At 39.2% G+C, this 12,944-nt stretch overlaps 1 protein-coding gene across 1 annotated transcript in view; it reads left to right on the top strand.

Annotated features, from left to right (window-relative positions):
- LOC136384195 (ATP-dependent translocase ABCB1) overlaps nt 1-12,944 on the top strand; it is a 93,027-nt gene that overhangs the window by 1,947 nt on the left and 78,136 nt on the right. Inside the window, exon 3 of the mRNA XM_066354296.1 lies at nt 4,715-4,763. Coding sequence (XP_066210393.1) covers nt 4,715-4,763 — 49 coding nt within the window. The remainder of the gene's footprint in view (nt 1-4,714; nt 4,764-12,944) is intronic.

Here is a 12,944-nt window from a genome sequence, read left to right as displayed (position 1 = left end):
GGTAGAGAGAATAAAGGTACATTATTTAAAGAAAAAATGCTAGTTGTCATTTTTGAACCTGCTTTGTTATAATTGATTCAGGCTAAGATTGTTAATGGATACTAAACCACTCAGAAAAAACATTGCATCTAAAAATTATCTAAAATTCTTACTAATTGGAAAAAAAATGGTGATGATCACACTGTGTTAGTGACAAAACACCATCCAGAAAGTATGTTAGGAAAAATATTTAGTCTGAATCCAATCAAGCTTCTAGACTGTTGTTGTCCAGTAGAAATATAATGAGAGCTACCTTGGTGACCATTACTTTTTAGTAGCAACATTAAGAAGTTTAAAAAGAAACAGGTGAAATGAATTTTGAAAATATAATGTAAGGAACCCAGTATATCCAAAATATTATTGTTTCTGCCTGTAATCAGAATTATTAATCAGATAGTTTACATTCTTTTTTCATATTCTAGTCCTCTCTTAACTGTGGGGATATGTTCCAAGACCCCTGGTGGATGCCTGAAACCAAAGATAGGACCTGGCCCTTTGGTCCTGGCCAGTTTGCTCAGTGGATAGAGCATTGGCTCCATATATGGATGTCCTGGGTTCAATTCCTGATCAGGACACACAGGAGAAGCAACCATATGCTTCTCTCCTTCTCCCTCTCCCCCTTCTATCTCTTTTCCTCTACTGAAGCCAGTAGCTCCATTGGTTCAAGCATTGGCCCTTGGCACTGAAAATAGCTTGGTGGGTCCTAGCATCAGCCTCAGGTGCTGAGGATAGCTCAGTTCATTCAAACATTGGCCCCACACAGGGGTGGCTAGGTGGATCCCTGTTGGGGTGTGTGCAGAAGTCTTTCTTGCTATCTCCCTTCCTCTCAAAAAAAAAAAAAAAAAAAAAAAGGAAGAAAGAACCTTACCTTTTATATAGAATTGACCCTTAAACAGCACAAGTTTGAACTACATAGGTTTACTTATACTCTGTTTTTTCATTTGGCCCACGCAGTTCAAAACTGTGTTGTTCAAGGACCAGCTGGCGACTGGGAATCTGACTATGTAGGGGGTGACTAAGGGTATACTCAAATTTTACGCAGGCAATCAGTGTCATTAACCCTCCTAAGCTGTTTAAGGGTCAGCTGTACTATGTTTTTTTCTATACAAACACATAGTAAAGTTTAATTATAGGCACAATAAGAGTAAAAGATTAACAACAATAACTAATAATAAAATGAAGCAATTATAACAATATACTCTAATACAAGTTACATGAATGGCTTTGGATAATTATTAAATAAAATAAGAGTTACTTGAACAGAAGCATTTGGCTACCATGACAGTAGATCTGATAGCTACTAAGTTAACTAACAGGCTGATATACAGCATGGAGACTCTGGACAAAGGGATGATTCATGTCTCTAGTGGGTGGGCGCTAAATTTTACCACTCAAAGTGATACACAGTTTAAAACTTATAAATTGTTTATTTCTGGAATTTTCCATTTAATACTTTGGAGCACAGTTGACCACAGGTAACTGAAACCACGGAAAGTGAAAGCACTGATGTAAGGGAAGATAGAGTCTTCAAATTTGCTGCGTATTTTGTACTTAGTGCACATCTCAATTTGAATTCAATGTGAAACAACATATCCAAGATGTGGGGCATTCTAGAAGACATCTGTTCTTATTCTTACAAAACGTCAGTGGGGCGAGGGTGAGGAGCAGTACTTCTAGATTTAAAAAGGAGACTAAAGAGACAAAACCACCAAATGTAATGTATGGACCTTGAATGCATCAGACTTCAAAAAAGGAAAACCTAGAGAAAACTTGCTATTGATTTTTTAAAATGTGATAACAGTGGGAAAGTATATGAAGTACCACGATATTTGCAACTTCCTTTGAAGTGCTTCAGCAAAATTCTAACGCTGATAATCTTCCTTATAGAGATAAAGAAAAGATGGTCAAACTGTTAACAATTGTTGAATCTAGGTGAATGTTATATGGGTAGTCATTATTACTATTTCAATTTTTCTGCATATTTAAAAAACTTATAATAAGAAATTTTCATATACACAAGAAGAAAGAAGACTCCATAGAGTGGAAAGTATATATTTTCTCCTTGTTTTTAACTTTAAAAAATAACTTGGTTCATACTTTAAAGACTTGCTGACACAAGCAGGGATGTTGGAGGAAGAGTTATTGAGGGCGTATGGAGAGAAGTGGTGAAGAGATTGGTTCAAGGCTGCACGCACCTTTATTTTATTACTGGTTCTTATTGTGGCCTATAGACTTTTCAAACTAGAATTATTTTTAGTTGAGTAGTTCTGATTAAATTGTGCTCATCATCATTGATATCAATCTGTTCTAAATAAAACCATACATTCCTTTCCCCCCAGTTTTATTAAGATTTAACTGACATGCAGCACTATATAAGTTTAAGGTGTACAGCGTGGTGGTTTGACTTACATAGTGTGAAATGATTACCACAGTCAGTTTAGTTAACATCCATCACCTCATGCAGATACCATAGAAAGAAGTAGAAAAACATTTATCCTTTTGACAAAAACTCTTAGGATCTATTCTCTTAACTTTCCTATATATTATAGAGCATTGTTAGTTAGAGTCATCCTGTTGTACATTACTAGGATGTTGTACATCCCTGGTACTTCATCTTATAACTGGAAGTTTGTACCTTTGGACCACCTTCCTCAAAACCTCCCCTCTCCCCCAGGTAATCACAAATCTGATTGTTTTTCCTATAAGTTTTGGGGTTTTTTTTTCGAACTATATATTTTAATTTGTAATTGTAAAAAGCATGTGGCTTTGTTAAGAGGTGTAATACTGGGATGATTGTGCCATTTGTAGTATCTATACTATAAAAGGTCTTAACTAAGATGAGGTTTGATGGATGACTTGCCTTTGGTCAGCCCTGTGCTTCGAGCTGGTGGGGTAAGTGAGCAGTCTAACTGGTGTGAGAGCCATTGTGCAGGTGCATGTCCTTGCCGTGCAGTGGCTCAGAGGGCTGAGGGTGCTCTTGATATCTGGTGTCAAGGGGATAGGCTTTTCAGTTTAAATCTTGGCTTTGTTCTAGCTCTGTGACTTTGGACAAGCTAGCTAACTCCTCTCACCTGCAGTTTTCCTATCTCTATAAAGGCAAAATGTGCCTGCCTCACAGAGATTAACATTAAATAATGTTGGATGGTGAACACACAAAGCAATATACAAATGATAACACCTATATAATTTTATTAAGTAATGACACCCCAAGAAATTCAATACAATTTTAAAAATATTAAATGAGATCCTGTAGGGGAAGTGGTTATGTAGCCAGTGCCGCAGTAACATTATAAACTGTGAAGAAGCAGCAGTTTTAGAGAAGGGAGAGATAAATAAAAAGCTTCGGTTGATATTCAGCCATGGATGGCTATTTTTCTCCTGTCATCCTGGCTCCAGAGTTACTGAAACCGTGCCTTCACTAAGAATAGGGTGGGACCGCACTGGAAGAGTCATGTTTGTGTATTTTGTGTGTTTATGTCCGTCTAACGTCACTCCAAGCCAAATACGGGGTAAACTCTGGATTTTTTTCTTTAGAAGTCTCTTCAATTCTTTGACCTTGCTTAGTGTAAAGAACAAAGACAAAGATGAATTTACTTTTTGAACTTGAAAAATCTCTGTAAAAATAATGTGGTTCTTCTCTGAAATAGTCTTTTTTTTTTTTTTTTTTTGGTATGTTTTAAAATATAGATATGGAGGCTGGTAATGGTTGGTTTGTCTTCATTCCTAGGTCATGGTTACAAAAAGTGGGGAAGGGGTTAGATTTATTTGAATGTAGGCTCAAAATAATAATTTATTATTATGCCTGAGAACAGCTTTTCTGTTTTGCAGTTTACAGACTATCTTTCCTGACCTTGACTGTAGCTTTTCTAGGTTGCACTTATTGCCAGAAGCGTCCATTTAGTTTCAGACATCCTTTCAGAATTAGATTTGCTCATAGTGATTTAATTACTTTTGTTTTTAGGTTAGTTTATACTCAGCATCTGATTGCCACTACCCTCCATTGGTAGAGAGAATGATTAAGGTTAATATCTGGGTAGTAGACTATCTACTTCTAGAATTACTCTAATGATAACTAAGGGGATTAGGTTGGGAGAGAGAGCAGGAATAATTTACAATTTAGTGTAAAAACAGGAAGCTCTTTCTTTTTTTAGTATTTTTTTTTCTTATTGCAAGTTGCGTGTCTGTGTGTATTTATTATATAAAATTAAGAACTATCAAAGGCACAAGAAAGGAAATATTTTCATAAAAATCTCAACACCCAGTGATAACCACACAGATGTCTAAGTTACATGTGAACATGTTTAAACTTCATAAATGGGATCGTACTATTTACCTGTCTTTGTACTGAATACTACTATATTGCAGACATGTTATAAGCTCTAAGTTAATTTGGTAATTTAAAAATGTATATAATTTTAGCCTGACCTGTGGTGGCGCAGTGGATAAAGCATCGACCTGGAAATGCTGAGGTTGCCGGTTCGAAACCCTGGGCTTCCCTGGTCAAGGCACATATGGGAGTTGATGCTTCCTGGTCCTCCCTCCCTTCTCTCTCTGTCTCTCTCCTCTCTCTCTTACCCTCTCTCTCCTTTCTAAAATGAATAAATAAATACAAAAAATTAAAAAAAATGTATATAATTTTAAAAGTTTTGTGTAATTCTTTTGCTATGTTTTTCAGTAAAAATGAGAAGAATGAAAAGAAACCAACTGTCAGTGTACTTACAATGGTGAGTTTTGAATGTATTCACTGTTCAGAATACCCTAGGAAACTGACATCTCCTTACCTATGGAAGAGATGTTTTACCTCATATAGTTATTTCTTGGAGAGTATATCAATAGAGAGGGAGCATGTATTGGTTTAATGTAGCTTATTTTTAGGGTATGCCAGTCATAACTTGCCATGTGCATTGAGCCTCAGTAGCTACCCTACGTCTCTTAGATTTCAGTGTTCTCCTAATTAGTTATGTCACCAGCGATCTGTTATCTGCGGCAAGCCCTGGGAGAGGTAGTTGCCATAGATAACAGATCTCTCAGCCACCTGGATGAGACCAGCCGCATGGAGTATGGTTCAGATAGAACACAAGGTTCCCTGTCATCAATGGCTCTGAAGTCCTGAACGTTTGAGGTCGAAGTCCCAGGTACTCACTCATATATAAAAGTTTACAATGGATAGTTTATTACTATGACTTAGTACCTGTAATCATCATTTCTCTCTGATGAATAACCAAAGATTTAGAATTTGAAAACCTTAATATAATTTTTTATCTCATTTTCTGTTTGCACAGTGGTTGCTTAGAAACATTTCTTTAGTCATTTGGGAAGAATATGGGTTTTATACATGTGGCTGGTTCCTTCTGTTTTTCTAAGAGTGCAGACTTAGGTGAACTATGGAATTGGAACCTGAAAGACTGCTGAACCAATTCAATCTTTATAATTCAGTCTTAACACACAGACATTCTCTTTAAAGGAGTTGGGGAAGGATAGGCTATCTGGTAAAATGGATATTAGTATGTTGAATATAAAAAGAGTTAGAGGCAGGAAAGCACAGATTGTTTTTTACATTGAGGACTCAGTGGTTTTCATTTTTAATTTTTTTAGTTATTGATTTTAGCAAGAGAGGAAGGGATGGAGGGAGGGAGGGAAGGAGGGAGGGTGAGAGAGAGAGAGGGAGAGGGAGAGAGAGAGAAAGGAACATCCAGTTGTTTCTGTATGTGCCCCGACTGGGGGTTGCACTGGAAACTTCTGCAGGTTGGGACAATGCTCTAACCAACTGAGCTCTCTGGCCAGGGCGAGGACTCTGTGGTTTTCTCACGTGATCTTCATCTTCCTGAGCTACGTTGCTCTGGCTACGTCCCACCTTTTATTCTATCTGCACACTCTTTGAAATTTCTGGGAGATGAGACTACATACTTGGGTTGTTCTCAGAAAGATTACTCAAGTGACCAAGTAACAGTCTTTATTTGTTTGAGATTTCATTCTTGTGTTCTTGTACTGAAAGAAGCTTTTATGTTAAAGCAGAGTGTATTCACAAGATTTAATTTCAATTCTATCATTTTGAGACCAAAACATTTCTGTCTTTTTAGTTTAGTTTTTATTATTTGTAGCTAATTTTTTTTTAATCTTATGTTTTAGAAAATTTAATAGACCTAATAAACAGAGGTAACACTATCAATACAATTCAAGCCACAAAAGAATAAAAATCTAGAACTTTAATGTGACGTAATAACAATAACCCACATACAGCTCTCTATGCCATGTCAGTTTCTTCACATGTAAAATAAAAATAATAATAGTATCTATCTCAGGGAATGGTATCTATCTCTGTAAGAAAAAGAACATTTTTTTCTTACAGAGATAGATACCATTCCCTGAGATAGATACTATTATTATTTTACATGTGAAGAAACTGAGACCAGGCATATTAACTCGTCCGAGGATACACAGTGGGGCCAGGATTCAGACCTGGGAAGCTCATGTTCAAACTCGCAGTGCTCAGGATGGCATAGAAAGAATACGTTCTAAGCCATTTTACACAGTACTACTCTGGCTTTCCTTTTGGCTTTTTCCTGAAGAGTTGGCAGAAAACTTCAAACGTAATGTGTATTTAAAACCTGTAAACACAGGGACACATTAAGAGAGTTGAACAGCCTGACCAGTGGTGGTGCAGTGAATAGAATGTCTACTTGGGACGCTGAGGACTGAGGTTCGAAACCCTGAGGTCGCCAGCTTGAGCACCGGCTCATCCGGCTTGAGTGCAGGCTCACCAGCTTGCCGGCTTTAGTGTGGGATCATAGATATGATCCCGTGGTCACTGGCTTGAGCCCAAAGGCTGCTGGCTCAAGGGGTGTCACTGGCTCAGCTGAAGTCCGCCGGTCAGTTCATGTGTGAGAAACAATCAATGAACAACTAAGGTGATACAACTGCAAGTTGATACTTCTCATCTCTCTCCCTTCCTGTCTGTCTTTCTCTCTAGCTCTCTCCCTCAGTAAGAAAAAGAAAAAGTATAACAGTAAAATGCTTATGTTATTGGCATTGCTTATTAATAACAGTATCCAGCCAAGAAAAGAACTCATGTGTGTCAGGGCTTCCTGAGAACACCAGGTTTGATGATTCACTCGAAGAACTCACAGGTCTCAGCACATAATTACACTCATGGTTAAGATTTATTACAGCAGAAAGGTACAGAGCAGAACCAGCCACAGGAAAAAGCACCTAGAGAGGCATGCAGGAGAAACCAGGCGCCAGCACCCGGAGTCCTCTCCCAGAGGAGTGCCCCAGCCGTGAGTCGTGACAACACATGAGAAAGGCTGTCTATCAGAGAAACTCTGAGTCGGAGCTTTTACTCGAGGCTCATCCTGCAGGCAAAGCACATACCAAAATTCCAGATCAAAGAAAGAAGGCAGGTTTTCAGGATAAACCACATAGAATGAATAGTTCTGACTGCTTTATCAGTTGGGGTGTCATAAACCTTCCAAAATCCAAGCTATAGGGGCCAGCTAGGGGCCAACCATGTATGTAGGCCTGTCTAAACATCACGCTCTCAGGCTTGCAATGTTAACTGTGTTCTGCATCTCATTCCTGTTCACTTATTTCTACCAAGAAACTGTTTAGAAGTCTTGAGAAAGTGATACCAAAAAAAGGAATAGACTCAAATTTTTCTACTAGCATTTATTTTATTTATATCAGACTGTGTTTCAATATTTACAAAAATACAAAAGTAGAATAAAATTGAAAGCAGGTGAGGAAGTGGGGACAAATGGAAATATGGGCAGGAAAAATACAAGTGAGGCTGCAGATCCTAATCAAAGCTTGCCAGGATTATGCTCTAGATTCAGCTGTAAGCTTTTGTATCTGATTGAAACATTCATTTCTTTTTAAATAGCTAATGGCCAGTGATGGTAGGTGCTTCCACTCTGTCAGGCATTTGTTAAGCACTCCATTTATATATACAGTGTGTCCGTAAAGTCATGGTGCACTTTTCACCGGTCACAGGAAAGCAACAAAAGACGATAGAAATGTGAAATCTGCACCAAATAAAAGGAAAACCCTCCCAGTTTCTGTAGGATGATGTGGCAGCATGTGCGCATGTGCAGATGATGACGTAACACCATGTATACAGCGGAGCAGCCCACGGCCATGCCAGTCAAGATGTGGATGGTACAGAGGAAAGTTCAGTGTGTTCTGTGGCTCACTAAATTCGAATCCGTGACCAAAGTGCAACGTGAATATCGGCGCGTTTATAATGAAGCGCCACCACATAGGAATAACATTACTCAGTGGGATAAGCAGTTGAAGGAAACCGGCAGTTTGGTGGAGAAACCCCGTTCTGGTAGGCCATCAGTCAGTGATGAGTCTGTAGAGGCTATACGGGATAGCTACCTAAGGAGCCCTAAAAAATCTGTGTGTGAGCCCACATGGAACTGCACTGAATAGGTATGAAATTGGGAGAGTTTTCCTTTTATTTGGTGCAGATTTCACATTTCTGTCGTCTTTTGTTGCTTCCCTGTGACCGGTCAAAAGTGTACCATGACTTTACGGATACACTGTATTTAACTTAATCCTCACAATAATTTGCTAATGCCACTTGTGTTATCCTTATGCTCCAGATGATGAAACAGTCTCAGAAAAGTTAAGCAATACATTCAAAGTCACAAAGCTAGTAAGCGGGCAAGCCCAAAATTTTTGCCCAGATCTGCATAGCCTTGAGCTAGATAAAGCTTTTTAACAACTGTAATTATTTCTGACAGTTTATGACTAGGTAAGCTTTTATCTGCCTGGAATGGAAGAGTTCTTTGTTGATACTGTTATCTTCTGATCACATGGTCAGTTCTCAGTCATTGAAGGCCACCTGGGTCCAGCGTCTCCCTTTTCACCCCTGGTGCCCCTGCTACCTTGGGTGACCTTTCTGGTGTATGGATAACCACCGCTTGACCTTCACTGCTAAGTAATCTTTTCCTCCCCTTCACTCCAGCCATCCACTCATATACTCACATCCTGGATTTTGTTACTTGAAACTGTTCTATCCCCAGAGTGACCAGCTGGAGCAGCCAGCTTGAATGAGGCAGCCCTCTCCTCCCTTTCAATCTGCTCACCCTTTTCTCTGGATCTTCAGCCCACTGACCCATCAGTTTCCCCCAGCCCCTTACTGTCTTCTTTCTCTTTCTTATCCAGCCCAAAGTAATGACTCTTTAGTTACCCCCTTGCCCAAACTGTAAGCTTTTACCTGTCATTTGTCACATATGGCCCAGGCTAAATCAGCCACCTGCTTTCTTGATGCCTGAACCTACATCTGATTGGTGCTGGAGACAAGCTCACAGCAGGGTGTAGCCAGCACAGACTGGGTGCTGTTCCCCCATCCTTTTCACTCTGTCAGACCTCTTCTCATTTCCCTCTGCTTCCTGCCTCACCCTCAACACCTCCTCTACTCTTGGTGGATAACCTCTTCTTATATTTCACTAACGAAATGGAAGCTTCCCGACAGAAGGTTCTCCGCTCTTCTCTTCCAGTCTGCAACAAAAGAAGTACCTGGTCTTTCAGACTCAGGACTCACTTGTACTTCGGCTCCTCAAGAACCTTATTTATTGTCCTTTCTTTTCTGTGTCTTCAGGGAGGGTCTCCCTGAACACACCACAAGTTCCAGCCTTAAAACACTCTAATGCCTTTCCTTTATGGAAAACGTGGAAAGTTTAGAGTAAACCCAGACACCCTTCTGTGGCCATAAAAGGCCCTCCACCCGACCTCTCATCTCTGACTTCACCACGAACTCTTCTCCTCCACTCTGCTCTTGCCACAGTGGTCATTCTGTCTGGTCCTTGCAGCACACCAAACTTATGTGTCCCAAGACAAAGCTTTGCGTTTGCTCTTCCTGTCTCCAGATTGTCACGTGGCTAACTATATGTATCCTTCCTGTCGCTGAGGTCTCAGCCCAGATGTTGCCTTCTCAGAGAGATGTCCCTGATCAGCCCATCTAACCAGCTAACCCTGCCTGTCACTGGTCCAAGCTCCACGAGGGCAGGAGTTTTTAATGTTTTCTTCACTGATATACTCCAAGTGCCTAGAACAGTGCCTGGAACTTTAATAAGTACTTAGATATTTTACTGTCTGTACTAGAATGCAAGGCTTATGAGGAGAGGTATCTTGTCTTACTCACTGTTGTTGCCAGTACCCAGAACCAAACATGACCCTTATTAGGTGCTTGATAAATACCTTTTGAATGTTAAATGAGTGAGTGAGTGAGTGAATGGATTCACCCTCTCCAACTCAGGCACCATGGTAAGCTCACGTTCACCATCTAGGCTGCTGAATAAATAACACCTAAAAGTGCCTCCTGCCAGCACTTTTTTTCCCTGGGAAGCCCAGCCCCAGTCTTTCGGTGCTGATCACCTTCCCTCTGTGTGGTTCTGGTTCACCCCCTTCTTCCCGATCTCCAGCTAGCCAAACATTTTCCATTTCCTTGTATTTAAAGGGCTTCAATTATAATTAGTTTATACTTCTGTCTTACGTTTCACCTGATGTGTTACAACGTTTTTTGTCTACCTGCCCCTTCACTGTAATCTCCTGAAAAGTCTTATTAATGTTTACATTTCTAAAACCGTTAACAGTACTTGCTTATAAGTTTTTATATTATCTGCCTAATTAAAATGTCTTTTAGTAAGTCATTTTTATCCTCACAACAACTGTGGGAGGCTTACTGTGTATATGAATGTCGTCCTTATTTTATAAATGTAGAAACTGAGGCTGAAGCTTATTGACAGAGCTTTATCCTCCAAAGTCTCCTTCCTTGTGAGTGACAGAGCCGGGACATTTCAGGACATTCCATTGAGGCCTTTGGACTACTCAGCATAATGTTATCACTTTCCTCAAATCTTATCACTTTCCACAAACGACTTGCCTCAAGTCACAAACAAATGTGAGGTTCTGATCTCTCTCGACTGTGTCCAAGATTTCTAAAATTCCTGGAGACTTGTTTGTATCTGTGCTCATTCTTAGCATATTCCTTCTAGCTTGAGATGCAGAGATTCACCTGTGCCTGTTTGAAAACCATCCTCCCTTTACCAAATTTTGTCATGAAAACATCCAAACATATAGATAGGTAGAATAGTAAAATTCATGCTCCTATATTCATTGCCTGGATCTAATAATTGTTACCTTTTTGCCACACCTTTCACCGGAATTTATAGATTTCCTGATGTTTCATATGTAACTACTGCAGTTTATATCACAAAAAATAGCCTACAAAACATTTTTCTATGAAACTTAATAGTGATTATAATTAACAAAATAAATAAGTCCTTAATATTATGTAATGCTCAGCTCATGTGAAAAAATTTCCAGTTATATCCTAAAAATGTCTTACAATTGACTGTAAGATTTATTGATGATGACATTTAGATATTGCATCTCCTGAGTCTAGACAGTTTTCTCCTCTTTGTAAATGTCATTGACATATTGAAAAGACTGTACAAGTTCTGTCGACTGTCTCACCTTCTGGACTATTTGTATTGCTTCCTTACCATGCCTTGCATTTCTTATATCCTGAAAGTTCTAAAGATTTTGAGATATTCATGGTAAATATTTTCATTAAGAAAATTGCATAGCGGGTGCTGTTTACTTCCTGTCTCATCACATTTAAAAACATCAAATGCCAGGTAATTCCATTTCTTTTCCCTGATACTGAATTTAGGCACTTAGTTTAGTTGACAGAATGGAATGATAGGGAATTTGAGGCATCACGGGGTATCTTGTTTCACCTAATAGTTTTAGAATCCACTAATGATCCCTCACCTTGGTTCTTAAAACAACTGTTTCCTTTATCCTCTAGGACATTGCTACATTGCTCCATCGGTTTCCTTCCTGTATTTTCACTAATCATCTCTTTGCGTGATATACCTATCAATATAGTAACAATTAAATAATTATTCCTGGACATTGCATTTCCATCTAGTAACTATCCTCTCTGTCCTTTTCCCCCCAAGGTCATCAAAAGGACATTCAACATGGTATTTCTAGTACTTTATCTATAAATTATTCTTAATCCTGCTCACTCCTGATCTCTTCCTGGATAATTTTATCTACTCCCATGACTTCTGTTACATACACATACTGGTGTCACAAAACTACACCTCAGACTCTGAATTCTCTCCATCATTGTTGCCAGATAGAACTTCCAGGATGGGCAGTCAAACAGGACTAAGTGAGGCTTCTCTGCCCTCTTTTCTTAAACCCTGCCTCTTCTGCTTTGCCCTATGCAGTGAAGAGCGCTTCTTGGTCACCTTTTTCCTGCTGGTTCTATACCTTGCACCCCAAGCTTGAGAGACCACTGTCCTCTCTAGGTACAGGGTTATTGCTACTATTCTGCTTGTTGTTCTTTCTGGCTGTAATTCCTTCATCCTTGCTTCTAAACACTTGCTGAACTTTGAAAGCTGGGGGAAAGCAGCTTTTGCACAAAGGATGGAGTGGCCATTCGCTCAGTTTTGTGTCTGTCTACTCTGTACACCATGCTGTCAAAGCATGTAGAATCTATATTGTTTACTTTTTTCTTTGCCTTCCTCCTTCTGTTTAAGCACTGAAGACAAGCATTCTATCTTTTCTGTTTACCTCTGGCTTTTATCAGTCATTGATTGAGTAGGCATTTAGTAAATGTTTATATTCACGACCTGCTTGTTTTTTCAATTTTTTAATATTGTTTTTTGGGAGGGAGAGAGAGCGAGAAACATTAATTTGTTGTTTCACTTATTTATGCATTCATTGGTTGTTCCTTCTATGTGCCCTGACCAGGGATTGAACCCACAACCTTGGCCTATCAAGATGATGCTGTAACCAACTGAGCCATTTGGCCAGGGTCTGGCCACATGTTTTTATTATGGCTAATGATTATTTTTGTAGAAAAAAATGTCTTGTGGGTGTGG

The sequence above is a fragment of the Saccopteryx leptura genome, chromosome 12 (genome assembly GCF_036850995.1).
Source record: "Saccopteryx leptura isolate mSacLep1 chromosome 12, mSacLep1_pri_phased_curated, whole genome shotgun sequence".
NCBI classification, from domain to species: domain Eukaryota; kingdom Metazoa; phylum Chordata; class Mammalia; order Chiroptera; family Emballonuridae; genus Saccopteryx; species Saccopteryx leptura.
This window is presented reverse-complemented; position numbering and strand designations above follow the sequence as displayed.